We start from the raw sequence: 27,500 nt of genomic DNA on the forward strand, positions 1-27,500 counted from the left end.
AATTCCACCCCTATAGTCTCAATAATATCAACCCGATGCACACGTACAGTATTGATCGGAGGGGGTCAGGTGGGTTTAAGCAATATTCCCTGTGATAGGTTGTGTGGAGATGACAGCCTATTGCTTCATACCTGTCCAATTCCTCCAGATATACTTGTGCCTGGGGCCAGTGGTAGGATAGGGGTATGGGCTTGGGGTCAATTTGGAAACGCAATTTGGACACAAATTAACTGGATACACTATTTCTTACAGCCCCGCCTATGTACCTCGTTTTAACTAAGAATTGACCAGGTCGTTACACCTACTGAATTCTTTGGATTACTATAAATGTAAATACAAGGTCCATAGAGCACAAATACTACTGTAAAAATGACTGTCGTATAGGACTGTAAAATCAAGGGTCCCCCTCAAAACTAAAATGGCCTCATCTTCATCTTCACCCCCCCCCCCCCCCGCACCGTGACTTCTAAAGGCATCCAGTGCATGTTAATGAGGGCAGATGTAACATGGGGCTTGTGTCTTATGTTGTCCCCTGCAATATCCAGAGCCCCCTGGTTCTAATCAACGTATCTGGTGCTGTGTCTGTCTCGGTCTCCCCCTGCAGAGTTTGTCATGATGCTGTCGTCGCGGTAGCAAGCCTCAGCCGCCGAGCAAACAAACCGACAAGACACACTGGATGAGATCTGGATCACCGGACAAGGGGCATCATTCTTGTGTCAATGTCCTGTAGCGTTGTGCATGATTTTGCATATTCATCAGGTTTTTCGATCTGAATGGTTTTTGCGGTGTATAGACTTCGATTGTAAGATATCAATTCAGGTCAAATTGTTGCCTTTCTTTTAATTGTATTTTTATTTTTTTTACAATAAAACTGATTTAAGCAATGCAGCAGAGGACGAAGGGTGAGTTATGAAACATGACTACTGTTACAGCGCTCTTGCATAGCAGTGGTGAGTCTATGTCGCCACCTTGTGGAAACATTCGAAACAACCGATTGAACAGATTGTTCTGAATGTACCAATCATTTCCAGATGACGTAACACCCAATGCATAACACTGGCATCGGATGGTTACATTGACAAATGGGTTACATTCATGGGTTACATTTAGTCCATACGTTAACATAATACCACTTGAGGCTTCAAGTTGAAAAAAACGAGTTAATTTATTATTGAAAATTGATAACTTAAAACATTTGAGAAAAAAAATAAGATGATCTGTCCAAAACCAAAAACGATTTAAACAAAACAAAGCCGCGACTTGACATACATTATACACACCGTGAACGATTCGGGCCGTGAGGCGGCTGAAGAAAAGACAAATAATTAATACAAAATATCATAATTACTAGTACGGCAAAAGGAATGCTAACCAAGGCGTCACACTGTGCCATTCAAAGCAAAATGCTAAAAATGGTATAAGGCAAAAATTTGTCTGCGAAATCGACCACCATAGATATATTCACCTATATTAGTCCTTTTTCCCGACAAAAGGCAGGCGACTGCTTTTTACTTGACAACAGGGTGACCTTTAACCCTTGCAGTGCGGAACACAGATAATTGTATAGTATTGTTTCTTTCTCCTTTTTACTGCGTCAAAATATTGCAAGTTCCCCTTTTGTGATTTTGTACATACAAACATACTGTCAAAATATATATTTAAAGATCTGTCCTTAAAAATGACTTCAGTTTACATTGAATTTAAACAGGAAGTTGGAACTTTTGAGAGAGACAGGAAATACAACACTCGAGTCACATGGATGACTTCGAGGTTTCTCTCAAGCATCAATAACTCGGAATGGGAAACATCCCTAATGCAAAATCAAAGACTAAGCTGTCGGGATTCAAGAAGTTCCGTTATCCCACTGAGAAACGACAACGAAAACAAAACCACAGAGTAACGTATTATTGGAAGTCTGGATTTTTTGGGAGTTATGCCTCGTTTTCAGCTAAGAAAAAAAAAACAGTTAAGAGAACAGAGGTTGGGAGCGTTGCGAGACCACAGTCCCACATCTGTAGCTATACTACAGACCGGACAAAATGGCTGCCAAAAAGGGTTTTCTTTCTGAAGTCTTGGAAGAAAACAAAAAATGGATGAAAAAGTACAAACTTGGAGACATTAATAATAAAAAAAGGGGGAAACTCTCTTTTTCACCAGGGTCCACTGCCGCTCGGTGGCGGCGGTGAAGGAAGATGTGCATTTAGTAGACAGTGAAGTGACAGAGGGCCTTACTGCTCAGAAGAGTAAGATTCACACTTTTTTTGTTTTTGTTGTTGGAAGGCTGCACCATCCCACTTGTTAGGCTTTGTAGTACACACGCAATTCTAGTAACCCCCTCCCTCCATTTGTTACCACCAACCTTCTACAATTCATCCACCCAACCCCCTCTCTCTGTCTGACTCAATTCCAGCATTTGGGATTTGCACAGAAGCACGGCCCACCCATAGAAACAAACACACACACATACACACTCCCTTCTACCATCAACAGTGGCCGAATCGAGACAGCGAGGCTGCATGGGTAGTCTTGAGTAGACAAGACAACGGAGACATCACTTCACCAATCTCTCTCTGGTAACCAAGCTGACAGTAGCAGGTGTTGAGGGTGGCTGGTGCCACTGTTGAGTATAGACAGAAAGGCCTTTTTTTGTTTTCACCAACATCACACAGACAGACAGACAGAGACAGACAGACAGACAGACAGAGAGAGACAGCGAGAGAGAGGAGGACCAGTTCTTAGAATTCGGCCGATCATCTCAGCAGTCTGTGGCTTCTCGTCGATGTAGCTAGCTGGTGTGTGGTAGTTGAAGTGCTGCTAAAGCTAGCTGCTTATGTGACTGGGATCTTGCTGGTGTCTCAGAAGTGCTGTGTGATTCTGCCTTTTCAGGGAGATGTCTCATTGACGTCTCACGGATGTCTTGTGGCAGACGCCGCCTCAGCAGTACTGAAGAGCGAAATCCGATGCATGGAGACCTAGGATTCGGTTGTTTGATCTGGTATGGAGGTACATGGTGTCGGAACCAGGATGTACAAAGTAGTTGTGGTCGGGTGGAGCTCTACTCTTCTACTCGTTGGGGATGCTCTGCAGGTAGGAGAGGATGTGCTGGATCTTGACCAGGCGTTCGCGCAGCGTGGTCATGGAAAGCACCGACAGCTGGTAGCGAGGGTCGATGGGCAGCACGGCCAGCAGCCACCAGCAGCAAGCCGGACCGTTGGGAGTCGCCTGGAGGAGAGGAGGAGAGGAGGAAAGGATATCACTGACCAGAAACATAATATCACTCACCTAAAACAATGGGTTGACAATGGACAGAGAATGGCTTGTTGGCTATTGTTTTGTTTTTTGCTGGGCCACAGAACAATTCAAAAAGGCTTTAAGGGGGTCACAGTGCAAAAAAAAAGGCACAGTGATAGGTTTAAAGAGTATCATCATGACTTCACCTTGCCATTTGAAAGACTAGGTGGAATAATTGCCATATTGGATACACCTATTCAGTCATTTCAGATCTGTAAAGGAACTTGAGAGTAGAGGCTAGCGAGTCAGCCGGAGTTCAGTACATGCCTTGCGTCAGACAGGTATGATGGAGACGCTTCAGATCTACAAGATAGTCGTAGCTCATTCAGAGAGTCGGCATCTTAAATGAGTTCTATAATTGAGCCAAGAATCTCTGATAAATGACTGACGTGGTGAATTAGCTTGCATCCAAAGCAGCCTCAACCTAATCTGCCACTTATTGGATGTTGCTGTGTCAGAGTTACATGTTGTTTATAATAAACTGGGTGGTTCGAGCCCTTAATGCTGATTGTCTGAAAGCTGTGGTATATCAGACCATATGCCACGGGTATGACAAAACGTGTATATTTAGGAACACACACAAACACGAGCAGCGGAAATGTAATCTAATCTTGACTATGGTTCATCCCCAGACACTCATCATTAATCCTAGTATCTCCATGCAAAAGTATTCATCCCCCTTGGCATTTTTCCTATTTTGTTGCATTACAACCTGTAATTTAAATAGATTTTTATTTGGATTTCATGTAATGGACATACACAAAATAGTCCAAATTGTTGAAGTGAAAAAAATTACTTGTTTAAAAAAAAAAAAAACTTCAAAAAAATGAAAAGTGGTGCGTCCAACTTGAAGGAGCTGGAGCGGTTTTGCCTTGAAGAATGGGCATCTTCAAAGTGGTAGGCATGTTATGTAAATCAAATCATACAGGTTGGTAAGGCAACAAAATAGGACAAATGCCAAGGGGGGTGAATACTTTCGCAAGCCACTGGAACATTCCACATTTTCCATGAAAAATGCTATGCCTCCATTGGATATTGCGCATCCAGTGTGTGTGTGTGTGTGTGTGTGTGTGTGTGTGTGTGTGTGTGTGTGTGTGTGTGGTATAGAGGGTGAGGGGATGTTGTAAGGACACTCTGGAGGATAGTGACATAACACCTTCCTCCAGAGGATGAGTTAAGAATGACCCACAATGATCTCTTCTAGAGCAGTGGAGCAACCATAGAAATAGATTATATTGCCACGGGAGTGACACTGGAGGAAAGCCTGAAACAGCAAGGGACTAACTGAACTTATCCCGTAAGAAACAATCATATTAATACTCTGCTGCAAATTGTTTTGCTACAGAATGCCCTAATGAACGACCCTGGAGAAGGGGAGGGGGAACACTATATGCCGGGGGAAGAGATTTGTGTCTTAGTTCACCTGGATGTCGGGCTCTCTCTCGGGCATGGCGCCGAAGTGCTGAAGGATCTGCTGGCTGAAGCGGTTGTTGAGGTTCTGGAACCAGGTGTGCGCTTGTTCGTAAACGGCGTCGTGCAGCTGCTGCAGCTGTGTCAACTCCTCGCTGTCGCTCACCTGTCAATCAATCAATCAATTCATCTTAACCATACAAGAGGGACATTAGGTTTGAAAGCAGGGTGGTCACGTGAAAATGAAAACTATATAGATCACAGTGTAGCATTCGCCAGAACACCACACTACCATAATCCATTAACAGATGGCCTCTGATAAACTAAAATACAAGTTTGTTTTTACATGAGACCTTTTAAATCAAAGGGTGAACAATGGACTAAAAAGTAGATTATTCTAATTAAAATATTTGGCTAATTCAAGCTGTGCTAAAGTTGTGAGTGGGAATTATTAGAGGTATTCACACCAATGGAAAATGGATTCAAATGTCATTTTCTCTATGCTTTTGTTTTATATTGTATAATTTTGTATTATTTTGTCATCCTTTCTTTACAAATAAAAATATAACCAAATATATATATATATATATATATATATATATACCCAAAAAATACTCTCCATGAAATAAAAACATCCCACAGTATTTTGGGGTAAGAGAACATGGGTTCTTACCCTGGTATCCTCCAGGTACTTGATGTCGGCGATGCAGTACCCGTCCATCATCCCGCGGGTCAGCACCCGGAACCTCTTCCCTCCGACGGTGTCCACCACAGAACGCCCGTCTGGGAGGAAGTGGACACTCCGGATGATCAGCATACAGCCGTAGTCCACAAAACTGAAACGGGAACATTCTGAATCTTTGTTTGTTGTAATCATATAGTCATTTGAAGGTGATTTTGCAAATGGTCTTTATTTCTAAATGTGTATTTATTATGGATCCACATTAACTGCTGCCAAGGCAGTGGCTACCCTTCCTGGGGTCTGGCAAAATTAAGGAAGTTCTACCTTTTTTTTTTAAGATTACAATACATTCATTACAGAATTCACAACACACTAAGTGCGTGCCCTCAGGCCCATACTCCACTACCACATATCTACAACGCAAAATCCATGTGTGCGTATGTTATCATGTGTGTGTATAGTGCGTATGTTATCATGTGTGTGTATAGTACGTATGTTATCATGTGTGTGTGCCTTATGTTTGTGTCTCTTCACAGTCCCCGCTGTTCCATAAGGTGTATTTTTACCTGCTTTTTAAATCTGATTCTACTGCTTGCATCAGTTACCTGATGTGGATTAGAGTTCCATGTAGGCATGGCTATATGTAGTACTGTGCGCCTCCCATACTCTGTTCTGGGACTTGGGGATTGTGAAGAGACCTCTGGTGGCTTGTCTTGTGGGGTATGCATGGGTGTCTGAGCTGTGTGCTCGTATTTTAAAAATCAGACAGCTCGGTAGCTTCAGCTTGTCAACACCTCTTTCAAAAATAAGTAATGAGGAAGTCAATCTCTATTCCACTTTGAGCCAGGAGAGATTGACATGCATGTCATTAACGTTAGCTCTCCGTGTACTTTTACGGGCCCGGCCCGTGTTGCCCTGTTCTGAGCCAACTGCAATTTTTTTTTTTTTCCTTTGTATTATCATTTACCAGATCTAGTGTTATATTCTCCTACATTAATTTCACATTTCAACAAAGTGTTTCCTTTCAAATGGTATCAAGAATATGCATATCCTTGCTTTAGGTCCTGAGCTACAGGCAGTCAGATTTGGGTATGTCATTTTAGGCGGGGGGAAAAAAGTGAACTTTCACAGGGCCATTGCATAGTCAAGTCAAACGTCAGCATTCAACTCATTTGTGAGAAGGTATAGTAGCCTAAGGCATCTTGAAAAATGTCAATATTAGCATATATATGCTTAAATCGTTTAATTTCCCCCATCAGGAGGATGCTTCAAAGTTGGATTTGATATTCAGTCAAAATCCTATTAGATAGTATTTTCATAATTTCTCTGTCTGTCTCTCTCGGGTGAGGTGACAGAAGGTGACGCATTAGTGCACAGCAGAATGGTGCGTGTGCATTTGAGTGAGTGTTTTATGTGCAAATGTGTGCGTGCTGGCCTAGGTGCTTGTATCGGGTGCCACTGTGCCTACCCTTTCTGAGCGTCGTTGATGCACATCCCAAACTGGCGCGTGCCGGCCTCCATGCAGCGGCGGATCATGAGACGGTAGCGCGGTTCGAAGACGTGCAGGGGACACGGCACGGTCGGGTAGGCCATGGTGCACACAAAGATGGGCACCTTCTTCATCAGGCTGCGGAGAAAGAGAGAGAGTTAAGAATGATGCTAAGACACTCGAGCATCTCTCACAAGTGAAGAGATTCAAATGTGACATACGCATTCCAAAGATGTAAAAATAGATCAACAGAATTCATTCGAACAGTCAGTGCTAGGTGAACCTGTCTGCTGTGTGTGTTTTGCATGTTTTCCGGCTGCATTCATTTAAAAAATAAAAAGTAGGACAACCAGGGAGAAAGAAAGACAAGGGTTCAGAGAGAAGGCAGAAGCCATAGCAGTACAACTACCAGAATGGACATTCTAGGTTCATTTTATAACAGAATGATATGTCGGGAGGACAACTCACTCTGCGAGCTCTTGGGTCTCCTCCAGGTGAGTCTTCTGCCGTTCCGACTGCTCCTTAGACAGGTACTGCTTTATCACTCGGTCCAGCACACTGGTGACTGTGTACTTCCTGGCTGCCAGATACTGGGGGGGGGGAGAAGATTAAGGTTTTCTATTTGAGGACATATCATTTAAGAAGAGGTCTTCCCCAAGTTAATTGTCTTAGGTCTTGTCCCAAATGGCACCATGTTCCCTATTTAGCACACTACTTTTGACCAGAGCCCTATTGGCCCTGGTCAAAAATAGTGTACTATATAGGGAATAGGATGCCATTTGAGTGTGTGGTGGTTGGTGGTAGTGTCCTCTTACCTCTTTGAGACTCTCCTTGCAGAGAGGACACTGGGGAGTGTGGTCCAGACTGCGCTCCAGACAGCTTTTACAGAAGGTGTGACCGCACGGCGCGGTCACTGGCTCGTAGAACAATCTAATGCAGAGGGAACACTCCAGGTCGTTGGGGTCCAGTAGGTCTCTGGGTATGACTCTGTGAGCTCGGGCTGAGGCTCCCTGGCTCGACGCACCACAGGCCCCTATAGAGGAAGTGACAGGAGAACGTCAAGCACGTCACACACACACACACACCCAAGTACGCAGACAGACGCATTCAAACACAGACACAGCAAAGGTACCTGGCAATGGCTAATGGGACCGTTGCTAATTGGTACTGTGGCGGTTGCGGCTCTGCCACTGATATAGAGGGAATGCATATTTTAGCTGCTTTCACCCAGGAATAATCCCATTTAAAACAATATAAAGAGCCAGCACTCCAGCTAAACCAGGGGTTCCACAACTGGCGGCTGAATTTGGCCCGCGGGTGGTTTAATTTGGCCCGCGGGTGGTTTTATTTGGCCCGCGGGTGGGAGTATACGGTCCTCAAAGTTTTCTGAGACCCCCCCCCCACAAAACATGATCATATACAAATGTAAGCAAGGTTTGAAATAGTCAGCTTTAGTCAGGCACAATATCCATTTGGGCTCCTTGCGGTCAATTTGCCGTCTACAATTTGGGGCCCCCCCGACCATACGCTCAAGAAAAGAAAACGTTCCACGGCTGAATCCAGTTGACGATCCCTGAGCTAAACTACTCCCTTTCTAATTACGACACACTAGCAGCAGTCTTGATTCCTACCTCCTTGTTTCTTGTGCTTGCTCCCGTGGCTGTAGACGACGTGGGGTCCACGCTCGGAGAACGTCAGCTTCCGCTTCAGCAGCACGCCTTTCTCCTGGTCCCCCAGCTGGGGTGCGGAGCAGACGCGTTTAAGACCCTCATCCACGCCGCCCGGCCCCGGCCCGTGGGCTCGCATCGAGTGAGCGCGGCCGAGGCCCGAACGCTCCAGGCTCCCTGAGCGACCCGGCTTCTGGTACGGAAAGAGGGGAGGGGGAGGAGGAGCGAGCGAGAGAGAGAATTAGAACGTTAAAAGGAGTTTTAGACATTGTTGATGCATTTTAACTGAACAAACACCTAAAAAATATCAAAACATATTGACTTTGGAAACTTTGAAGGCACCATAGTGGTTCAGGACTTTTTATTTATTTATTTTTAAATTTCCCCCTTTATTTAACTAGGCAAGTCAGTTAAGAACAAATTCTTATTTACAACGACGGCCTACAGGGCTGTATCAAGCACACTGTCCAGTTAGCGTACCTCGTGCTGTGCGTCGGTGCTAGGGTGTCCCGAGGAGGTGCGAGCCTGGACTTGGTGCAGGACAGAGTGTTTGGCTTCGGCCTGATGCTGTTGGGCTCTGGCCTCGGCATCCGCTACCGAAATCTTACTACGCAGGCGAGGCGATGTGCTCTGCGCCGTCTCCCTCAGACCCACCTTTACGTTCTCGCCGGCCGGAGACAGCAGGTCGCACAGTATCTGTGGTACACATTGCGTTAGCCATAAGAGCAGTCAACTGGAGTCAAAAGCAGTCAAAAACAAAGTCAACTTCTTTTTTAATTTTTTTAAAATCAGACAAAAATGGCAGAACAGGAGCAAAGTTCACTTAAATGCAGAAAAGTGGCTGGCCAAGACTGGGAGTTACCACTGGCCAAGTCTGCCTTCCTGGCAACAATGTGGATTTAGATCTAGAAAAATGTACTTGTCTAGAAAAATGTACTTGTGGAAATACAGTGCCTTGCGAAAGTATTCGGCCCCCTTGAACTTTGCGACCTTTTGCCACATTTCAGGCTTCAAACATAAAGATATAAAACTGTATTTTTTTGTGAAGAATCAACAACAAGTGGGACACAATCATGAAGTGGAACGACATTTATTGGATATTTCAAACTTGTTTAACAAATCAAAAACTGAAAAATTGGGCGTGCAAAATTATTCAGCCCCTTTACTTTCAGTGCAGCAAACTCTCTCCAGAAGTTCAGTGAGGATCTCTGAATGATCCAATGTTGACCTAAATGACTAATGATGATAAATACAATCCACCTGTGTGTAATCAAGTCTCCGTATAAATGCACCTGCACTGTGATAGTCTCAGAGGTCCGTTAAAAGCGCAGAGAGCATCATGAAGAACAAGGAACACACCAGGCAGGTCCGAGATACTGTTGTGAAGAAGTTTAAAGCCGGATTTGGATACAAAAAGATTTCCCAAGCTTTAAACATCCCAAGGAGCACTGTGCAAGCGTAAATATTGAAATGGAAGGAGTATCAGACCACTGCAAATCTACCAAGACCTGGCCGTCCCTCTAAACTTTCAGCTCATACAAGGAGAAGACTGATCAGAGATGCAGCCAAGAGGCCCATGATCACTCTGGATGAACTGCAGAGATCTACAGCTGAGGTGGGAGACTGTCCATAGGACAACAATCAGTCGTATATTGCACAAATCTGGCCTTTATGGAAGAGTGGCAAGAAGAAAGCCATTTCTTAAAGATATCCATAAAAAGTGTTGTTTAAAGTTTGCCACAAGCCACCTGGGAGACACACCAAACATGTGGAAAAAGGTGCTCTGGTCAGATGAAACCAAAATTGAACTTTTTGGCAACAATGCAAAATGTTATGTTTGGCGTAAAAGCAACACAGCTGAACACACCATCCCCACTGTCAAACATGGTGGTGGGAGCATCATGGTTTGGGCCTGCTTTTCTTCAGCAGGGACAGGGAAGATGGTTAAAATTGATGGGAAGATGGATGGAGCCAAATACAGGACCATTCTGGAAGAAAACCTGATGGAGTCTGCAAAAGACCTGAGACTGGGACGGAGATTTGTCTTCCAACAAGACAATGATCCAAAACATAAAGCAAAATCTACAATGGAATGGTTCAAAAATAAACATATCCAGGTGTTAGAATGGCCAAGTCAAAGTCCAGACCTGAATCCAATCGAGAATCTGTGGAAAGAACTGAAAACTGCTGTTCACAAATGCTCTCCATCCAACCTCACTGAGCTCGAGCTGTTTTGCAAGGAGGAATGGGAAAAAATGTCAGGCTCTCGATGTGCAAAACTGATAGACATACCCCAAGCGACTTACAGCTGTAATCGCAGCAAAAGGTGGCGCTACAAAGTATTAACTTAAGGGGGCTGAATAATTTTGCACGCCCAATTTTTCCGTTTTTGATTTGTTAAAGAAGTTTGAAATATCCAATAAATGTCGTTCCACTTCATGATTGTGTCCCACTTGTTGTTGATTCTTCACAAAAAAATACAGTTTTATATCTTTATGTTTGAAGCCTGAAATGTGGCAAAAGGTCAAAGTTCAAGGGGGCCGAATACTTTCGCAAGGCACTGTATGCCTTTGGCTTCACAATAACCTGATTGACGTTAAATCTGCAGTAAAGTTCACTTGTCGGAAAGAAACACGTGTTTGATGTTGCACCAGCTCGGTCCCTCTACTTCCACCCAATCCCTCTCCTCCTATATATATATCAACGTTTCATTTCCTGCTCTCGGCCCTGTATCTTCTCTTTCTCCCTTTTATCTTCTGTGTTTCACCTTCTTTCGCTCTCTGAGTCCATTTACGTTTTATTAGACGTTGACGAACAACCCGGGCCCCGCTCCGATCCATACAAATCTATCTAATCCACATCCTTTCCGCTGTACTCCCAGACACACAACATGTCCACCTTTGTATCTGCTAACCTGGTGCCCATCCAGGATCACAAGATGGAGAATTTATGTTTACATCAGCATTTAAAAGGGAGATGGTTTAAGGCCAAATAATTTTTTAGGACCTTGTGATGTAGGCTACTCACTGTACTATACGAGTTAAAGAAAACAGAAACACACCTTTGCTGAGGCACCCAGACACAAACATCACACACAGACAAATCCCATATAGCTCTTTCCCATCAAACCTCGAGAGCAGGTTTCAGACAACACCCTTCTTGAGCAGAAAGAGAAGCCATTTGCATTCAACTATACTCAAACGAATCAAAGTTCCTCTTACAGAGTGAAACAACAAGAATGCAAATCCACACATCAACGACGCGATCAAAGAAACACGGGCCTACTTTCTCACAACCCAGAGTATTACCCTAACATTTCACGCAGCCTGGGAGACCCTGTCAGCGATGGTGATCGGAAAGGCTTCACCCTGCTTCCTCACAGTACTTTGTCTTGGTTCCCGAATTACACCCCACGCCCTACATAGCGCACTACTTTTGACCAGAGTCCATAGACCAAAGTCCCCATTGGTCTCTGGTCAAAACGGAAAGGGTGCCATTTGGGATGAAGCCTTTGACTAATGGGGTTAAATGTCATGACAGGAGGGGAGAGTCACGAGGGCTGACCCACTGGGAAGTAAACCTCAAAAACATGGAGTCTTCGCTGGGATGTTGTGTTGAGGGGGGGATAGATTTTTAACACTTTATTTTAACTGAGACACGATAGTAATTAGTGACTACAGCATAAATAACCGCTACCCCAAGACTTACTTCTTCGTCGTGGGGATTCAATTGTAATGAATACCATAAAGCCCCAACTGTCGCCAAGTCCTTCCATAGCACATACCGAACAGATACAGAGGTATTAGGAAAATAAAATGTCACCCAAAACAAAGAGTGTCAAAGCGATGGATAGGCATAACTACGCCCATTCCAACTCTTATTCAGCAGGGTGTACAACGAAAAAGAAATATGCTCACTGCGCTCTGAACTTCAACTCAGTCTGACAGGTGATTCATCACGGAAGCATAGCTCGCGGCGAATCGTCGTCACCACGTTTTCCGTCACCCGCTAAAAAAACAGCTGCTTTTCTCTGCAAGGAATGTGATTTAGTCACTAATTTAAGGCCGCTGTCGGCCCAATATGTTCCATCTGTCACGCAAGCGCCTTACGACTTAATTCCGCGAGGCCAATGCCGAGGATAATGACCTAGCTAGCCGACGCTAGGCTATCAGCGAAGGAATGCACAGTGTTCCTTTTCATGGATGGTAGGCAAATCAGTGCCGGGAAACGCTTGGCTTAAGTAAGACAGAAAAGGGAGAACTCAGAGAGCGCCTGGCTCCTTATGAAACGGACTATGGCGCTAAGGGGGTCTAGACTTCAAACATTCCTGGAGATAAAAAACAGCAACAGTATTTATACAAGTATAAACTTAGACACTGCAATTAGTGATAGGCCTAGAGATTGTAAGGGTTGCATATTCATGTTCCCAGGATCGGGAGGGGGTCGGTCTATCACTGATACACAGAGGAGGTTTGGTTCAAGGAAAGGCATTGAGAAGATGCAATATCTCCTTGCTTTCTTGCACTCAAGTCAAGTCCCAAAGCGTCCAGGAAGACCAAAGCAAATTACTTCAACAACAACACCACCACTCTCCCTCCATCTCTCACATTTTCCACCTCTCGTTTGGCCAGGGTGAAGTCCTCGTCCAGGGCCAGACAGTGGAGGAAAACCTGCAACGAGTCGTCAACCTGGCCCATGTCCTGGAGCACCTTGGCCTTCCAGTAGAAACCCTGGGAGAGAGAGAGAGAGTGTGACAGGGGGGACGGGGAGGTTATAAAGAGCACAAGACTTCCAGTGGAGAGAGGGAGAGATAGGTTACGTCACTGCTTTTCAACTGGACAATACTGTATTTGAGCGACAGCCAGAGGGTGAACTGCTAGAGAGAACGGTAGAGAGGTGAGAGAGACAGAGAGTGACGAGAGAGAGAGAGAAGGGACCCTAGTTAGAACACAATGTAGGTAGCCTGACAACATGAGTCAACATTGACCTGAATCACTCAACATCAAATTCAGTTTTTTTCAGGCTTCACTGGATAGGATTAACATACATTGCAAAAATTCCTAACCCCTTTTGGTCCTGAACCTGTTTGTCTTCCTCTCTAGGAAAGGCATGACTCTTGCTCTAGCGTAGTTTGCTAAATTACACATTACCAACAAAATCAGCAGTTATGGGAAATACAAATTGAAATAAAAGGTGTACCCTGTGTGGCTACTAGCTTGGGCCTTTCTGTTTATCCCCAGCTATATATTTCCACCTCTTCAACTAACCTCTCACCATTAAGAATAACAGGGGAGGTTTAGCATGCCTTGCGGGTATGATCTTTGACCCTCTGTAACTTTCACACTCGTCATTATTCACAATTCATTCAGGGTTATCTGTAATCATGGTAGCATCCACATTAATGTAGAAGGGTTTAGAAACGTATTATATTCTTATTTACAATAAAAGTCCTTCCAAAATGACACAATACACTATTTACCATTAGTTTCTTCTGGGTACAAAATCAAAATCATCTGAAACAACCAAAACTAACTGCAAATGCATCCAACAAGTTTGTCGAGTCACAAGCTTGACGTAGTCATTGCGCGCTAGAAATATGGGACCAAATACTGAGCTTTGACTACTTTATTTATAAGGTTATTTAGGGGTCTCAATAATTGTGACCGTTACCTTTTTGAGAAATATGATTTGTTAAAACAAAATCTATTTCTCTAAGCAATTGCATTAGCCTCACGGATTCCCCCGGTACTGCTGCTCATTCCGTGCACCAGCTTGGGAGGTCTACGTCACCGGCCTTCTAGGCGTCACCGAACTGTTGTTTCATTACGCACACGGGTCTCGTCCCGTGTGTTGTTATTACGGGTCTCGTCCCATGTGTTGTTATTACGGGTCTCGTCCCGTGTGTTGTTATTACGGGTCTCGTCCCGTGTGTTGTTATTACGGGTCTCGTCCCGTGTGTTGTTATTACGGGTCTCGTCCCGTGTGTTGTTATTACGGGTCTCGTCCCGTGTGTTGTTATTACGGGTCTCGTCCCGTGTGTTGTTATTACGGGTCTCGTCCCGTGTGTTGTTATTACGGGTCTCGTCCCGTGTGTTGTTATTACGGGTCTCGTCCCGTGAGTTGTTATTACGGGTCTCGTCCCGTGTATTGTTATTACGGGTCTCGTCCCGTGTATTGTTATTACGGGTCTCGTCCGGTGTGTTGTTATTACGGGTCTCGTCCCGTGTGTTGTTATTACGGGTCTCGTCCCGTGTGTTGTTATTACGGGTCTCGTCCCGTGTATTTATTAGAGGTTTTACCTCTCTCTTTTGTTTGGGTTTACATCCCTGTGTTTTTGTGCACGTGTTTGTTTTGGGCTTCGTCCCTTTTCATGGCATGTTGTGTTTTTGGGTGGAGTATTAAAACCCACTTTTACGTACTCCTGCGCCTGCCTCCAATCATTTAAACAACGTGACAATTAGTATAAAATATTATAATTTCCGAATTTTTTGGCGCATACAATATAGCTAAGTATTTTCATTATTTTATACAGTCATTATTGCTCATCTTTATCAAGGGTATCAATAATTTCAGACCCCACTGTATATTTCCACACTGAGTTTGGAATAATACTGTGAAATTATGAAAATTGTGATACACTAAAAGGGCAATAAGAGCTGTTTGAAAAGACCGCCTGAAATTTCAGCCTTGGTGAGACGGAGTTTTGGCCTGCCTGGTGACATCACTAGGCGGTAAATGAGTTAATAGACCAATAACAAAGCAAGTTCCAAACCGCTCTAACAATAACAGCTAGTTTTTCCCCTCCCCACTCAGACAACTCCCAGACAGTCTCGGCAAAATTCTTGCTTTCTCTTTGCTAAGAATGTATTTTTTAAATTATTTTGGACCATTTTAAATTGAAAACAATCACAGTAACGTTCTTAATTGTTACCCAGAAATGATTTGATATTAAGATAAAAACATCTGGTATTGGACCATTTAAAACAGCTCAAGGTACAGTAAACATGAAATGTGACCAAATGTGTAACAAACAAATGCAATCTCCCAAATGAGAGGCTCTGAACCCTCAATCAAAAAAGGTTATGTAAAAGGAAAAAAAACAAATCAACCTTTGATACAGACAAAATGTCTAAAGGTATAGAAGGTTATACAGTAATATTCTATTAGAATTGATCAAGACTGAAAAATAGAATTAGAGGACATGGTGAACAATGCTGTTAATAGCGCTAAGACATCCTAGAGTATATCCTACCGGTTCATATTCAAGATGGCCTGTTAACCCATTTAGACGTACTAACACCTGGCTGAGCCTCTAATCAGCCTCCACTTTCCCTCCATGACGCCTCACACGGTGTAGTAAAGCGTGGCGGATGAAACCGGAGCTGTAGCTTTGAACTGTTTCAAAGTGCCACAGGGTGCCTGGTAAGGACTAAGGATAATTATAGCGCCGGGGGAGCTGACAAGTGAGTGAAGTAGGCCTCAGCAAGCTTAAAACTTCCAATAACATTTGTTTTAATTTACAATGTATTTATTTTTATTTTTTCCCACTTGTGCCTACTGAACTCAACACACAGTTTCCCGCATTAGTACCTCTGCAGAGTGGGTGGAGCTAAGACAGAGTTCAGCGTCCTCCAGGGCCAATCGGTACTGCAGGAGCCCGGTGTAGGCCTTGACCCGTGACCACCGCACCGCCTCATCCCCAGGATCTGGAATAAAGGATGGAAGAATATGATTAATTATGACGGAATGAAAGCTTAGGCTACATCCAGAAAATGGTTAATGTCAAACACATGACATGAAGACCTATAGACATTAAAACCAGGAGATAGTGAAGGCACTTACAATGCATTCGGAAAGTATTCAGACCCCTTCACTTTTTCCACATTTTATTAAGTTACAGCCTTATTCTAAAATTTATTAAATAATCCCCCCCTCCCTCATCAATCTACACACCCATAATGACAAAACAAAAACAGGTTTAGACATTTTTGCAAATGTACATAAGTATTCAGACCCTTTACACAGTACTTTGTTGAAGCACCTTTGGCAGCGATTACAGCCTCAAAACCATTATTTTCTGCAGATCCTCTCAAGCTCTGTCAGGTTTGGATGCAGTGCATCGCTGCACAGCTATTTTCAGGTCTCTCCAGAGATGTTTGATCGGGTTCAAATCCGGGCTCTGGTTGAGGCACTCCAAGGACATTGAGACTTATCCCGTAGCCACTCGTTGTCTTGGCTGTGTGCTTAGGGTCGTTATCCTGTTGGAAGGTGTACCTTTACCCCATTCTGAGGTCCTGAGCACTCTGGAGCATCAAGAATCTATCTGTAATATGCTCTGTTCATCTTTCCCTCGATCCTGACTAGTCTCCCAGTCCCTGCCGCTGAAAAACATTCCCACAGCATGATGCTGCCACCACCATGCTTCACCGTAAGGGATGGTATTGGCCAAGTATACAGTGCCCGTCCCTGGTTTCCTCCAGATGTGACTATTGGCATTCAGGTCAAAGAGTTCCATCTTGGTTTCATCAGACCAGGGAGGTCTGGAAGTCCTTCAGGTGCCTTTTGGCCAATTCCAGGCGGACTATCATGTGCCTTTTTCTGGGGAGTGGCTTCCGTCTGGCCACTCAACCATAAAGGCATGATTGGTGGAGTGCTGCAGAGATGGTTGTCCTTCTGAAAGGTTCTCCAATCTCCACAGAGGAATTCTGGAGCTCTGTCAGGGTGACCATCGGGTTCTTGGTCACCTCCCCGACCAAGAAAAAGTGAAAGGGTCTGAAAACTTTCTGAATGAACTGTACCTCATTCACATATTCATACGGAAAACTCCTGATGGCGCAAGAAGCCGGAAATATTTGAATTTGAAGCGTGCCATATTGCTGAATGGGGCTGAATGACACCAAAAAATGTCTAAGGATCCTGGTCAAAGTGGCCGTAACTAGCAAAGGATGATGGTCGAAGTAGTCATTTTCATCCTGCCTGAGAGAGTCAACCCAACGCTGCCAGATGACGTCGGCGTCCACACCGGATACCACGTGACGACCACGTGCAATGAGCGTGCATGAGGGTGCGAGCCACCTCGTAGCCTGCCGGCCCTTGATTGGTCTGTGTCAGCACGTGACAAATGTAGGTGTCAGAATGGAACACTATTGAATTAAATATCTTGATTGGTAGCAAACATTTAAAGAATTTACCACGGGGATCGAACTTGATCATAATAAAACACATTTTAGAGCCAAAAAAATGGCCATTAAAAAAAATCTGGTCTGTTCTCGCAATCTTAATTTACATTCTAGGGCAGACCAGGGCTTTTTGCTACGCAGTAGCTGACCAGCAGAGCTCGTGACTTCACGCTCCAGACCGCACACTGGGGGTCTGTGAAGACTGATAATCCTGTCAAGGAGTAGACCTAGCCTATTTAAATGACTGATCCAAGGTAAGTACAGATAGTAGTATAAATCCCCTGGCACAGTCCCCGCAGCCGGACAACTTTCTCACGGTTTCTGGAAGGAAATGCTGTAGGAACGCTCAACCGGTGTCGCTCATTCAGCCGACAGAAACTTTCAACCGGTTTTCCCCATTAAGCAGCGGGTCGGAGTCAGAGGCCGAGTCTTCTCTGGTCTCTACTCCTCCCGTTACGGGGTCTGAGACGCCGAAGCTTCCCACCATTAGCTCTGACAAATTGAAAACTCTAGTCATTGGCGACTCCATTACCCGCAGTATTAGACTTGAGAATCATCCAGCGATCATACACTGTTTACCGGGGGGCAGGGCTACCGACGTTAAGGCTAATCTGAAGATGGTGCTGGCTAAAGCTAAAACTGGCGAGTGTAGAGAGTATAGAGATATTGTTATCCACGTCGGCACCAACGATGTTAGGATGAAACAGTCAGAGATCACCAAGCGCAACATAGCTTCTGCGTGTAAATCAGCTAGAAAGATGTGTCGGCATCGAGTAATTGTCTCTGGCCCCCTCCCAGTTAGGGGGAGTGATGAGCTCTACAGCAGAGTCTCACAACTCAATCGCTGGTTGAAAACTGTTTTCTGCCCCTCCCAAAAGATAGAATTTGTAGATAATTGGCCCTCTTTCTGGGACTCGCCCACAAACAGGACCAAGCCTGACCTGCTGAGGAGTGACGGACTCCATCCTAGCTGGAGGGGTGCTCTCATTTTATCTACCAACATAGACAGGGCTCTAACTCCTCTAGCTCCACAATGAAATAGGGTGCAGGCCAGGCAGCAGGCTGTTAGCCAGCCTGCCAGCATAGTGGAGTCTGCCACTAGCACAGTCAGTGTAGTCAGCTCAGCTATCACCATTGAGACCGTGTCTGTGCCTCGACCTAGGTTGGGCAAAACTAAACATGGCGGTGTTCGCCTTAGCAATCTCACTAGGATAAAGACCACCTCCATTCCTGTCATTATTGAAAGAGATCATGATACCTCACATCTCAAAATAGGGCTACTTAATGTTAGATCCCTTACTTCAAAGGCAATTATAGTCAATGAACTAATCACTGATCATAATCTTGATGTGATTGGCCTGACTGAAACATGGCTTAAGCCTGATGAATTTACTGTGTTTTCGTCTTTTGAGCTTCTAGTCATGAAATCTATGCAGCCTACTCAATCACTTTTTATAGCTACTGTTTACAGGCCTCCTGGGCCATATACAGCGTTCCTCACTGAGTTCCCTGAATTCCTATCGGACCTTGTAGTCATAGCGGATAATATTCTAATCTTTGGTGACTTTAATATTCACATGGAAAAGTCCACAGACCCACTCCAAAAGGCTTTCGGAGCCATCATCGACTCAGTGGGTTTTGTCCAACATGTCTCTGGACCCACTCACTGTCACAGTCATACGCTGGACCTAGTTTTGTCCCATGGAATAAATGTTGTGGATCTTAATGTTTTTCCTCATAATCCTGGACTATCGGACCACCATTTTATTACGTTTGCAATTGCAACAAATAATCTGCTCAGACCCCAACCAAGGATCATCAAAAGTCGTGCTATAAATTCACAGACAACACAAAGATTCCTTGATGTCCTTCCAGACTCCTTCTGCCTACCCAAGGACGCCAGAGGACAAAAATCAGTTAACCACCTAACTGAGGAACTCAACTTAACCTTGCGCAATACCCTAGATGCAGTTGCACCCCTAAAAACTAAAAACATTTCTCATAAGAAACTAGCTCCCTGGTACACAGAAAATACCCGAGCTCTGAAGCAAGCTTCCAGAAAATTGGAACGGAAATGGCGCCACACCAAACTGGAAGTCTTCCGACTAGCTTGGAAAGACAGTACTGTGCAGTACCGAAGAGCCCTTACTGCTGCTCGATCATCCTATTTTTCTAACTTAATTGAGGAAAATAAGAACAATCCGAAATTCCTTTTTGATACTGTCGCAAAGCTAACTAAAAAGCAGCATTCCCCAAGAGAGGATGACTTTCACTTTAGCAGTGATAAATTCATGAACTTCTTTGAGGAAAAGATTATGATTATTAGAAAGCAAATTACGGACTCTTCCTTAAATCTGCGTATTCCTTCAAAGCTCAGTTGTCCTGAGTCTGCACAACTCTGCCAGGACCTAGGATCAAGAGAGACACTCAAGTGTTTTAGTACTATATCTCTTGACACAATGATGAAAATAATCATGGCCTCTAAACCTTCAAGCTGCATACTGGACCCTATTCCAACTAAACTACTGAAAGAGCTGCTTCCTGTGCTTGGCCCTACTATGTTGAACATAATAAACGGCTCTCTATCCACCGGATGTGTACCAAACTCACTAAAAGTGGCAGTAATAAAGCCTCTCTTGAAAAAGCCAAACCTTGACCCAGAAAATATAAAAAACTATCGGCCTATATCGAATCTTCCATTCCTCTCAAACATTTTAGAAAAGGCTGTTGCGCAACAACTCACTGCCTTCCTGAAGACAAACAATGTATACGAAATGCTTCAGTCTGGTTTTAGACCCCATCATAGCACTGAGACGGCACTTGTGAAGGTGGTAAATGACATTTTAATGGCATCGGACCGAGGCTCTGCATCTGTCCTCGTGCTCCTAGACCTTAGTGCTGCTTTTGATACCATCGATCACCACATTCTTTTGGAGAGATTGGAAACCCAAATTGGTCTACACGGACAAGTTCTGGCCTGGTTTAGATCTTATCTGTCGGAAAGATATCAGTTTGTCTCTGTGAATGGTCTGTCCTCTGACAAATCAACTGTAAATTTCGGTGTTCCTCAAGGTTCCGTTTTAGGACCACTATTGTTTTCACTATATATTTTACCTCTTGGGGATGTTATTCGAAAACATAATGTTAACTTTCACTGCTATGCAGATGACACACAGCTGTACATTTCAATTAAACATGGTGAAGCCCCAAAATTGCCCTTGCTAGAAGAATGTGTTTCAGACATAAGGAAGTGGATGGCTGCAAACTTTCTACTTTTAAACTCGGACAAAACAGAGATGCTTGTTCTAGGTCCCAAGAAACAAAGAGATCTTCTGTTGAATCTGACAATTAATCTTAATGGTTGTACAGTCATCTCAAATAAAACTGTGAAGGACCTCGGCGTTACTCTGGACCCTGATCTCTCTTTTGAAGAACATATCAAGACCATTTCAAGGACAGCTTTTTTCCATCTACGTAACATTGCAAAAATCAGGAACTTTCTGTCCAAAAATGATGCAGAAAAATTAATCCATGCTTTTGTCACTTCCAGGTTAGACTACTGCAATGCTCTACTTTCCGGCTACCCGGATAAAGCACTAAATAAACTTCAGTTAGTGCTAAATACGGCTGCTAGAATCCTGACTAGAACCAAAAAATTTGATCATATTACTCCAGTGCTAGCCTCTCTACACTGGCTTCCTGTCAAAGCAAGGGCTGATTTCAAGGTTTTACTGCTAACCTACAAAGCATTACATGGGCTTGCTCCTATCTATCTCTCTGATTTGGTCCTGCCGTACATACCTACACGTACGCTACGGTCACAAGACGCAGGCCTCCTAATTGTCCCTAGAATTTTTAAGCAAACAGCTGGAGGCAGGGCTTTCTCCTATAGAGCTCCATTTTTATGGAACGGTCTGCCTACCCATGTCAGAGACGCAAACTCGGTCTCAACCTTTAAGTCTCTACTGAAGACTCATCTCTTCAGTGGGTCATATGATTGAGTGTAGTCTGGCCCAGGAGTGGGAGGGTGAACGGAAAGGCTCTGGAGCAACGAACCACCCTTGCTGTCTCTGCCTGGCCGGTTCCCCTCTTTCCACTGGGATTCTCTGCCTCTAACCCTATTACAGGGGCTGAGTCACTGGCTTTACTGGGGCTCTCTCATGCCGTCCCTGGAGGAGGTGCGTCACCTGAGTGGGTTGAGTCACTGATGTGGTCATCCTGTCTGGGTTGGCGCCCCCCCCCCCCCCCCTTAAGTTGTGCCGTGGCGGAGGTCTTTGTGGGCTATACTCAGCCTTGTCTCAGGATGGTAAGTTGGTGGTTGAAGATATCCCTCTAGTGGTGTGGGGGCTGTGCTTTGGCAAAGTGGGTGGGGTTATATCCTTCCTGTTTGGCCCTGTCCGGGGGTGTCCTCGGAGTGGGCCACAGTGTCTCCTGACCCCTCCTGTCTCAGCCTCCAGTATTTATGCTGCAGTAGTTTATGTGTCGGGGGGCTAGGGTCAGTTTGTTATATCTGGAGTACTTCTCCTGTCCTATTCGGTGTCCTGTGTGAATCTAAGTGTGCGTTCTCTAATTCTCTCCTTCTCTCTTTCTCTCTCTCGGAGGACCTGAGCCCTAGGACCATGCCCCAGGACTACCTGACATGATGACTCCTTGCTGTCCCCAGTCCACCTGGCTGTGCTGCTGCTCCAGTTTCAACTGTTCTGCCTTATTATTATTCGACCATGCTGATCATTTATGAACATTTGAACATCTTGGCCATGTTCTGTTATAATCTCCACCCGGCACAGCCAGAAGAGGACTGGCCATCCCACATATGCTCTCTCTAATTCTCTCTTTCTTTCTCTCTCTCGGAGGACCTGAGCCCTAGGACCATGCCCCAGGAATACCTGACATGATGACTCCTTGCTGTCCCCAGTCCACCTGACTGTGCTGCTGCTCCAGTTTCAACTATTCTGCCTTATTATTATTCGACCATGCTGGTCATTTATGAACATTTGAACATCTTGACCATGTTTTGTTATAATCTCCACCCGGCACAGCCAGAAGAGGACTGGCCACCCCACATAGCCTGGTTCCTCTCTAGGTTTCTTCCTAGGTTTTGGCCTTTCTAGGGAGTTTTTCCTAGCCACCGTGCTTCTTCACCTGCATTGCTTGCTGTTTGGGGTTTTAGGCTGGGTTTCTGTACAGCACTTTGAGATATCAGCTGATGTACGAAGGGCTATATAAAATAAATTTGATTGATTGATTGATGACATTGGTCCGGAAGGTGTTTTAAATCAGTCCAGAATTGGCGGCAGAGAGAAGCACCCTGCATTCTATAAATGTTACCATGAAGAACACTTCTGCAGTGTGAAGCTAATTTCCTGCAATTCTATGCATTTTGCAATGGCTATTTCTGTGTTCTTATGCTCAAACACTATAACAAAATCAACAGGGACCCCCATCGGGAACCCTGGGCATATACCCTGCGTAGCATGTCAGTAATCCAGCCATTGGGGCAGCAGCGTAGCCTAGTGGTTAGAGTGCTAGACTAGTAACCGAAAGGTTGCAAGATTGACTCCGCCGAGCTGACAAGGTACAAATCTGTCGTTCTTCCCCTGAACAAGGCAGTTAACCCACTGTTCCTAGGCCATCATTGAAAATAAGAATTTGTTCTCAACTGACTTGCCTAATTAAATCAAATAAAAATACTGGCAGCTAAATGAACACAGGGAATTCACTGTAGACCAGGTTAAGCTGCCCGGCTTTCAGCGGAGGTCATATACTAGGCCTATCTGGTCTTCTATGATGAATGTTCAAAATCATGTGTGTTGCTGGCAAGACGAGAGACACTATGGCATCTTGTTTGCGGTCTTTTGGTGCAAGATGGGCCTCTGTGATTCTGAGCCTGCAGCTGGAGGTGACACGTCTCCAAAACACAAAAGGGTTGCATCTCCATAGTTCCTCTCCCAGTCTCCTTTCCTTCACCCACACCGTCTCCTGTCCAGCATGACCCCTGGACAGGAGACACTGTCTGGTTTTCTTTAACCTATCGTGTCTTTGTCGACCAGTACAGAGGAAGGACAAGGTCTAGAAAACTAAGCCCCTTTAGACTATTGACATGCATCCCGGTGGGTTTTCCGTTGCGTGGGGGAAAAGACAGATTTCAATAATGACTGTGTGATTCACTTCACGACAAGCGGGATTACTCCATATTAGTTTATGTGCTTCAGGCTTGGCTAGCTCAGCAAGCCTTAGACAGAGACAGTGATGTCATAGCGGTGGCACCTCTAGTCTGGTTCTTGCCGCTCTGCGGCTGTGACTGACTGTGCCACAAGCGTGTGGGCCCCAAAACCAAAGTCACCTAGGCAAAGTCCTTAGCTGACCCAAAGTGCCACACTGGCTATGGGCTCTTACACTTGCTACAGTGTCCCACAGTTGCCAACATTTCCGCCTTAAACAATGTTGAAAGATACTGGCATAACATTCCACCTCCAGACCTAACTATGTTCTTTGCGCTCAATTAGACGCAAATCAAAGAAAGTAGCTTTAGGCTACACTTATACGCAATAAGTGCTCATATATTTGTCATTGGCCAATGTATAATTTGTAAATCCTTTATTAGCAAGTGAGATGGGCTTAATGTCAAGAGAGAGGGGAGCCTGTGCAGCTTGATGAGTTATCTTCAGTGACAGAGGGACAAGGGTCTTTGAGGTGACATAACATGGCTGAGGCTACGAATACGAATAGCCAGCAGTCTGTTTCCTGTTTAGCAAATGTTTGCAATGACTGCCTGTGTGTCTTGCTTGTTTGATATGCTGTGCAGGCTATAGCTTCTGTTGCGCTTATGCTTACAATAGCATACCGTGTATATTACAATAATATATAGATATATATATATAGATATAGATATAGATGTGTGTGTGTGTGTGTGTGTATACACACACACACACACACACACACACACACACACACAGGGGCAAAAAAGTATTTAGTCAGCCACCAATTGTGCAAGTTCTCCCACTTACAAAATTGAGAGAGGCCTGTAATTTTCATCATAGGTACACTTCAACTATGACAGACAAAATAAGAGAAAAAAATCCAGAAAATCACATTGTAGGATTTTTAATGAATTTATTGGCAAATTATGGTGGAAAATAAGTATTTGGTCACCTACAAACAAGCAAGATTTCTGGCTCTCACAGACCTGTAACTTCTTCTTTAAGAGGCTCCTCTGTCCTCCACTCGTTACCTGTATTAATGGCACCTGTTTGAACATGTTATCAGTATAAAAGACAACCTCAAACAGTCACACTCCAAACTCCACTATGGCCAAGACCAAAGAGCTGTCAAAGGACATATAACAAAAAGTATTGAGATAACAAAAGTTTATTGAACAAATTCTTATTTTCCACCATAATTTCCAAATAAATTCATTAAAAATCCTACAATATGATTTTCTGGATTTTTTTTTTCTCATTTTGTCTGTCATAGTTGAAATGTGTACATATGATGAAGGCCTCTCATCTTTTTAAGTGGGAGAACTTGCACAATTGGTGGCTGACTAAATACTGTTTTGCCCCACTGTATATATATATATATATATATATATATATAAAACATATTCTAAAGAAACAACCTCTGCATACTTTGGTCTAATTGTGAGGTCAACATTACAAGAGATTGTTTGCCCAATTTTTTCTCCATGTAGCATGTTATTGTGCAAAGCATATTGCTCGTATAGGTGCCATTCGAATTCCGGAGAAGGCCTTCACATTATGGAGAGCATTGCCTTGGTTAGTATCTGTAACTGTTGATTTGATCGATTTTAGAATTATTTTCCAAGACTAAATGACTTTCCGAGAAGCTGAACCATCAAACAAGGCCTATGGCTGTCAAGGTGAGATTTTGAGGCAGGTTCGGTTTCAATTCGATTGTTACAAAATAATCACATATTTTTTCAACTATCATTGTTAACATTAAATGCACTGTGGGTTGAATGCTGTAACAACACATAATAAAACAATTCATATCAAGTCCCAAGATGTTAGTGACTTCCCATTACTTATTAACCATAAATTATTCACATGACTTTAATAAAATATTTAGGAGACTGAATGACAACTTTCAGGAAACTCTTAGGTATTTATGTTTTAAGTATTACTAAGTGTATGTCTGGTGTCATTAAAACCTCAAGTAATCTAATAATTGAAGGAATCTAGACATAGCCTACAGCAATGACTATAGACTTCCGTGCTGTCACTTTGTATTGACACACTCTGCACTTTTACTTTTCAGTGTCTTATGTACCAGTAGATACTTGGCAACATACAGGTATAAACACGTTTGTTACGTGGAAATGCAATCACGTGTACTGCATCGCCATGCCTTGATTGGGCAGCACATTTAGCCTTTTTTAGTATATTTTTCGGACTTCGGGAAATTTTTGAGGGGACCCAAACGTTATAACATTTTTGTTTGGCAAACCCAGCACGATCTCACAACCTGCCTTATGAAACTCGCTGCTTGTGCGCATGCCCAACTTACGACATTTCGTAACAGGGTAGCTAGCACAAGGGTTACATCAGTGGCACAAAGGCTGCGTTCTCACAGGTTACCCAATTCTGACTTTTTTTTCACTAATTAGTCTTTTGACCAATCACATCAGATCTTTTCACATCAGATATTTTTCTAATTTGATTGGTCAAAAGATCAATTAGTGAAAAAAAAGGATGAGAATTGGGCTGCCTGTAAACGTAACCAAAGGACCTACAGTCAAACACATGACAAGCGGGTACCCTTAATATTGGTCAGTGGAACTCCCCTTCCCTACTCTTCGATAATAAAGACCACAAATAGTAATAGGGAATGACTAAAATAACACTTTGTTTTCATGCTTTAACAGGTATCCTAAACGTCTCATCATAGCATATAAAACAAGGATGCGAAGTGATTGGTGGTCTCCACAAGCCTTTCCTCCCCCCACTCACCAGATTCAATCACATCTGTTGCTAGTGATACGGCCTCCTCGAAATGTTTCCTTCTAGACAGGTCTTCAATTTCACTAATAGCTCTAGACCTTTTCAGCTCCTCAGGAAACCACTTTTCCAACAGTCCGAATAGAATCACATTCGTTTTAAGCTCCGTCGGCCTGCCTCCTACCTCGCTACACAGCTTGCATTTGGAGAGTAGCTGGTGTTGTAAACATCTTTTGCAGTACGAATGTCCACAGCCGATAGTCACGGGCTCGCCTAGAAATCTATGACATTTCGGGCAGTCAAAAACGTCCTCCTCCCCGGCGTTATCAATAATATGTGGCGTTCGTTCCGAAGGCGCCTCATCAATTTCCAGCTTTCTCTTAAAGTTGCGCAGAATACAATCCACTAAAGTGCTCATCTGCTCCGGCCCTACAGAACCATCTCTCAAGGCCATCGAGTAAACATAGATGGCTTCTTTGAGACGGTTTTCTGATGCCAGTGCATCGGCTTTTTGTAAAATAAGTATGTGGTTGTCGACATTGTCCTGCTCCTCGTCCCAGTCGTATTCTGGCTCAATGAAGAATATTTTTCTTTCTCCGACGGCGTCCTCTCCTTCGGGGTGTTGGACCGACATTGTAGGATAGATGATCAGCATATACACTGTGTTCCGGTTATTATAAATGTATTTAAAAAAAAATGTTTAGCCATTGCTATAACCTACAACGTGTCTAGCTTATGTGCCAGTAGAGACTTGGCAACATACAGGTCTACTACATCCGTTTGTTACGTAAAAATGCGATCACGTGAACGGCATCTCGGTGCCTT

General features: G+C 44.0%; 1 protein-coding gene across 6 annotated transcripts; it reads right to left on the reverse strand.

Moving 5' to 3' along the window:
• Positions 1 to 1,146: 1,146 nt before the first annotated feature.
• Positions 1,147 to 27,500, reverse strand: LOC110498680 (LON peptidase N-terminal domain and RING finger protein 1). Of its 6 annotated transcripts, none has more exons than XM_036954426.2 (11): positions 26,688 to 27,500; positions 16,130 to 16,245; positions 13,147 to 13,269; positions 9,020 to 9,235; positions 8,504 to 8,732; positions 7,688 to 7,905; positions 7,341 to 7,462; positions 6,852 to 7,010; positions 5,375 to 5,537; positions 4,715 to 4,867; positions 1,147 to 3,222 (listed from the first exon to the last, which is right to left on the reverse strand). In XM_036954426.2, exons 1-11 carry the CDS (start codon positions 27,328 to 27,330, stop codon positions 3,064 to 3,066), a joined length of 2,301 nt encoding a protein of 766 aa, XP_036810321.2. In that variant the 5' UTR covers positions 27,331 to 27,500; the 3' UTR covers positions 1,147 to 3,063. The 6 variants fall into 6 exon arrangements, with proteins under 6 accessions (XP_036810321.2, XP_036810319.2, XP_090066840.1 ...); XM_036954424.2 differs by having other exon boundaries at positions 5,375 to 5,553; positions 26,688 to 27,476; XM_090210714.1 differs by having other exon boundaries at positions 8,504 to 8,729; positions 26,688 to 27,472.

The sequence above is a fragment of the Oncorhynchus mykiss genome, chromosome 19, assembly GCF_057628025.1.
Source record: "Oncorhynchus mykiss isolate SJ-2025 chromosome 19, ASM5762802v1, whole genome shotgun sequence".
NCBI classification, from domain to species: domain Eukaryota; kingdom Metazoa; phylum Chordata; class Actinopteri; order Salmoniformes; family Salmonidae; genus Oncorhynchus; species Oncorhynchus mykiss.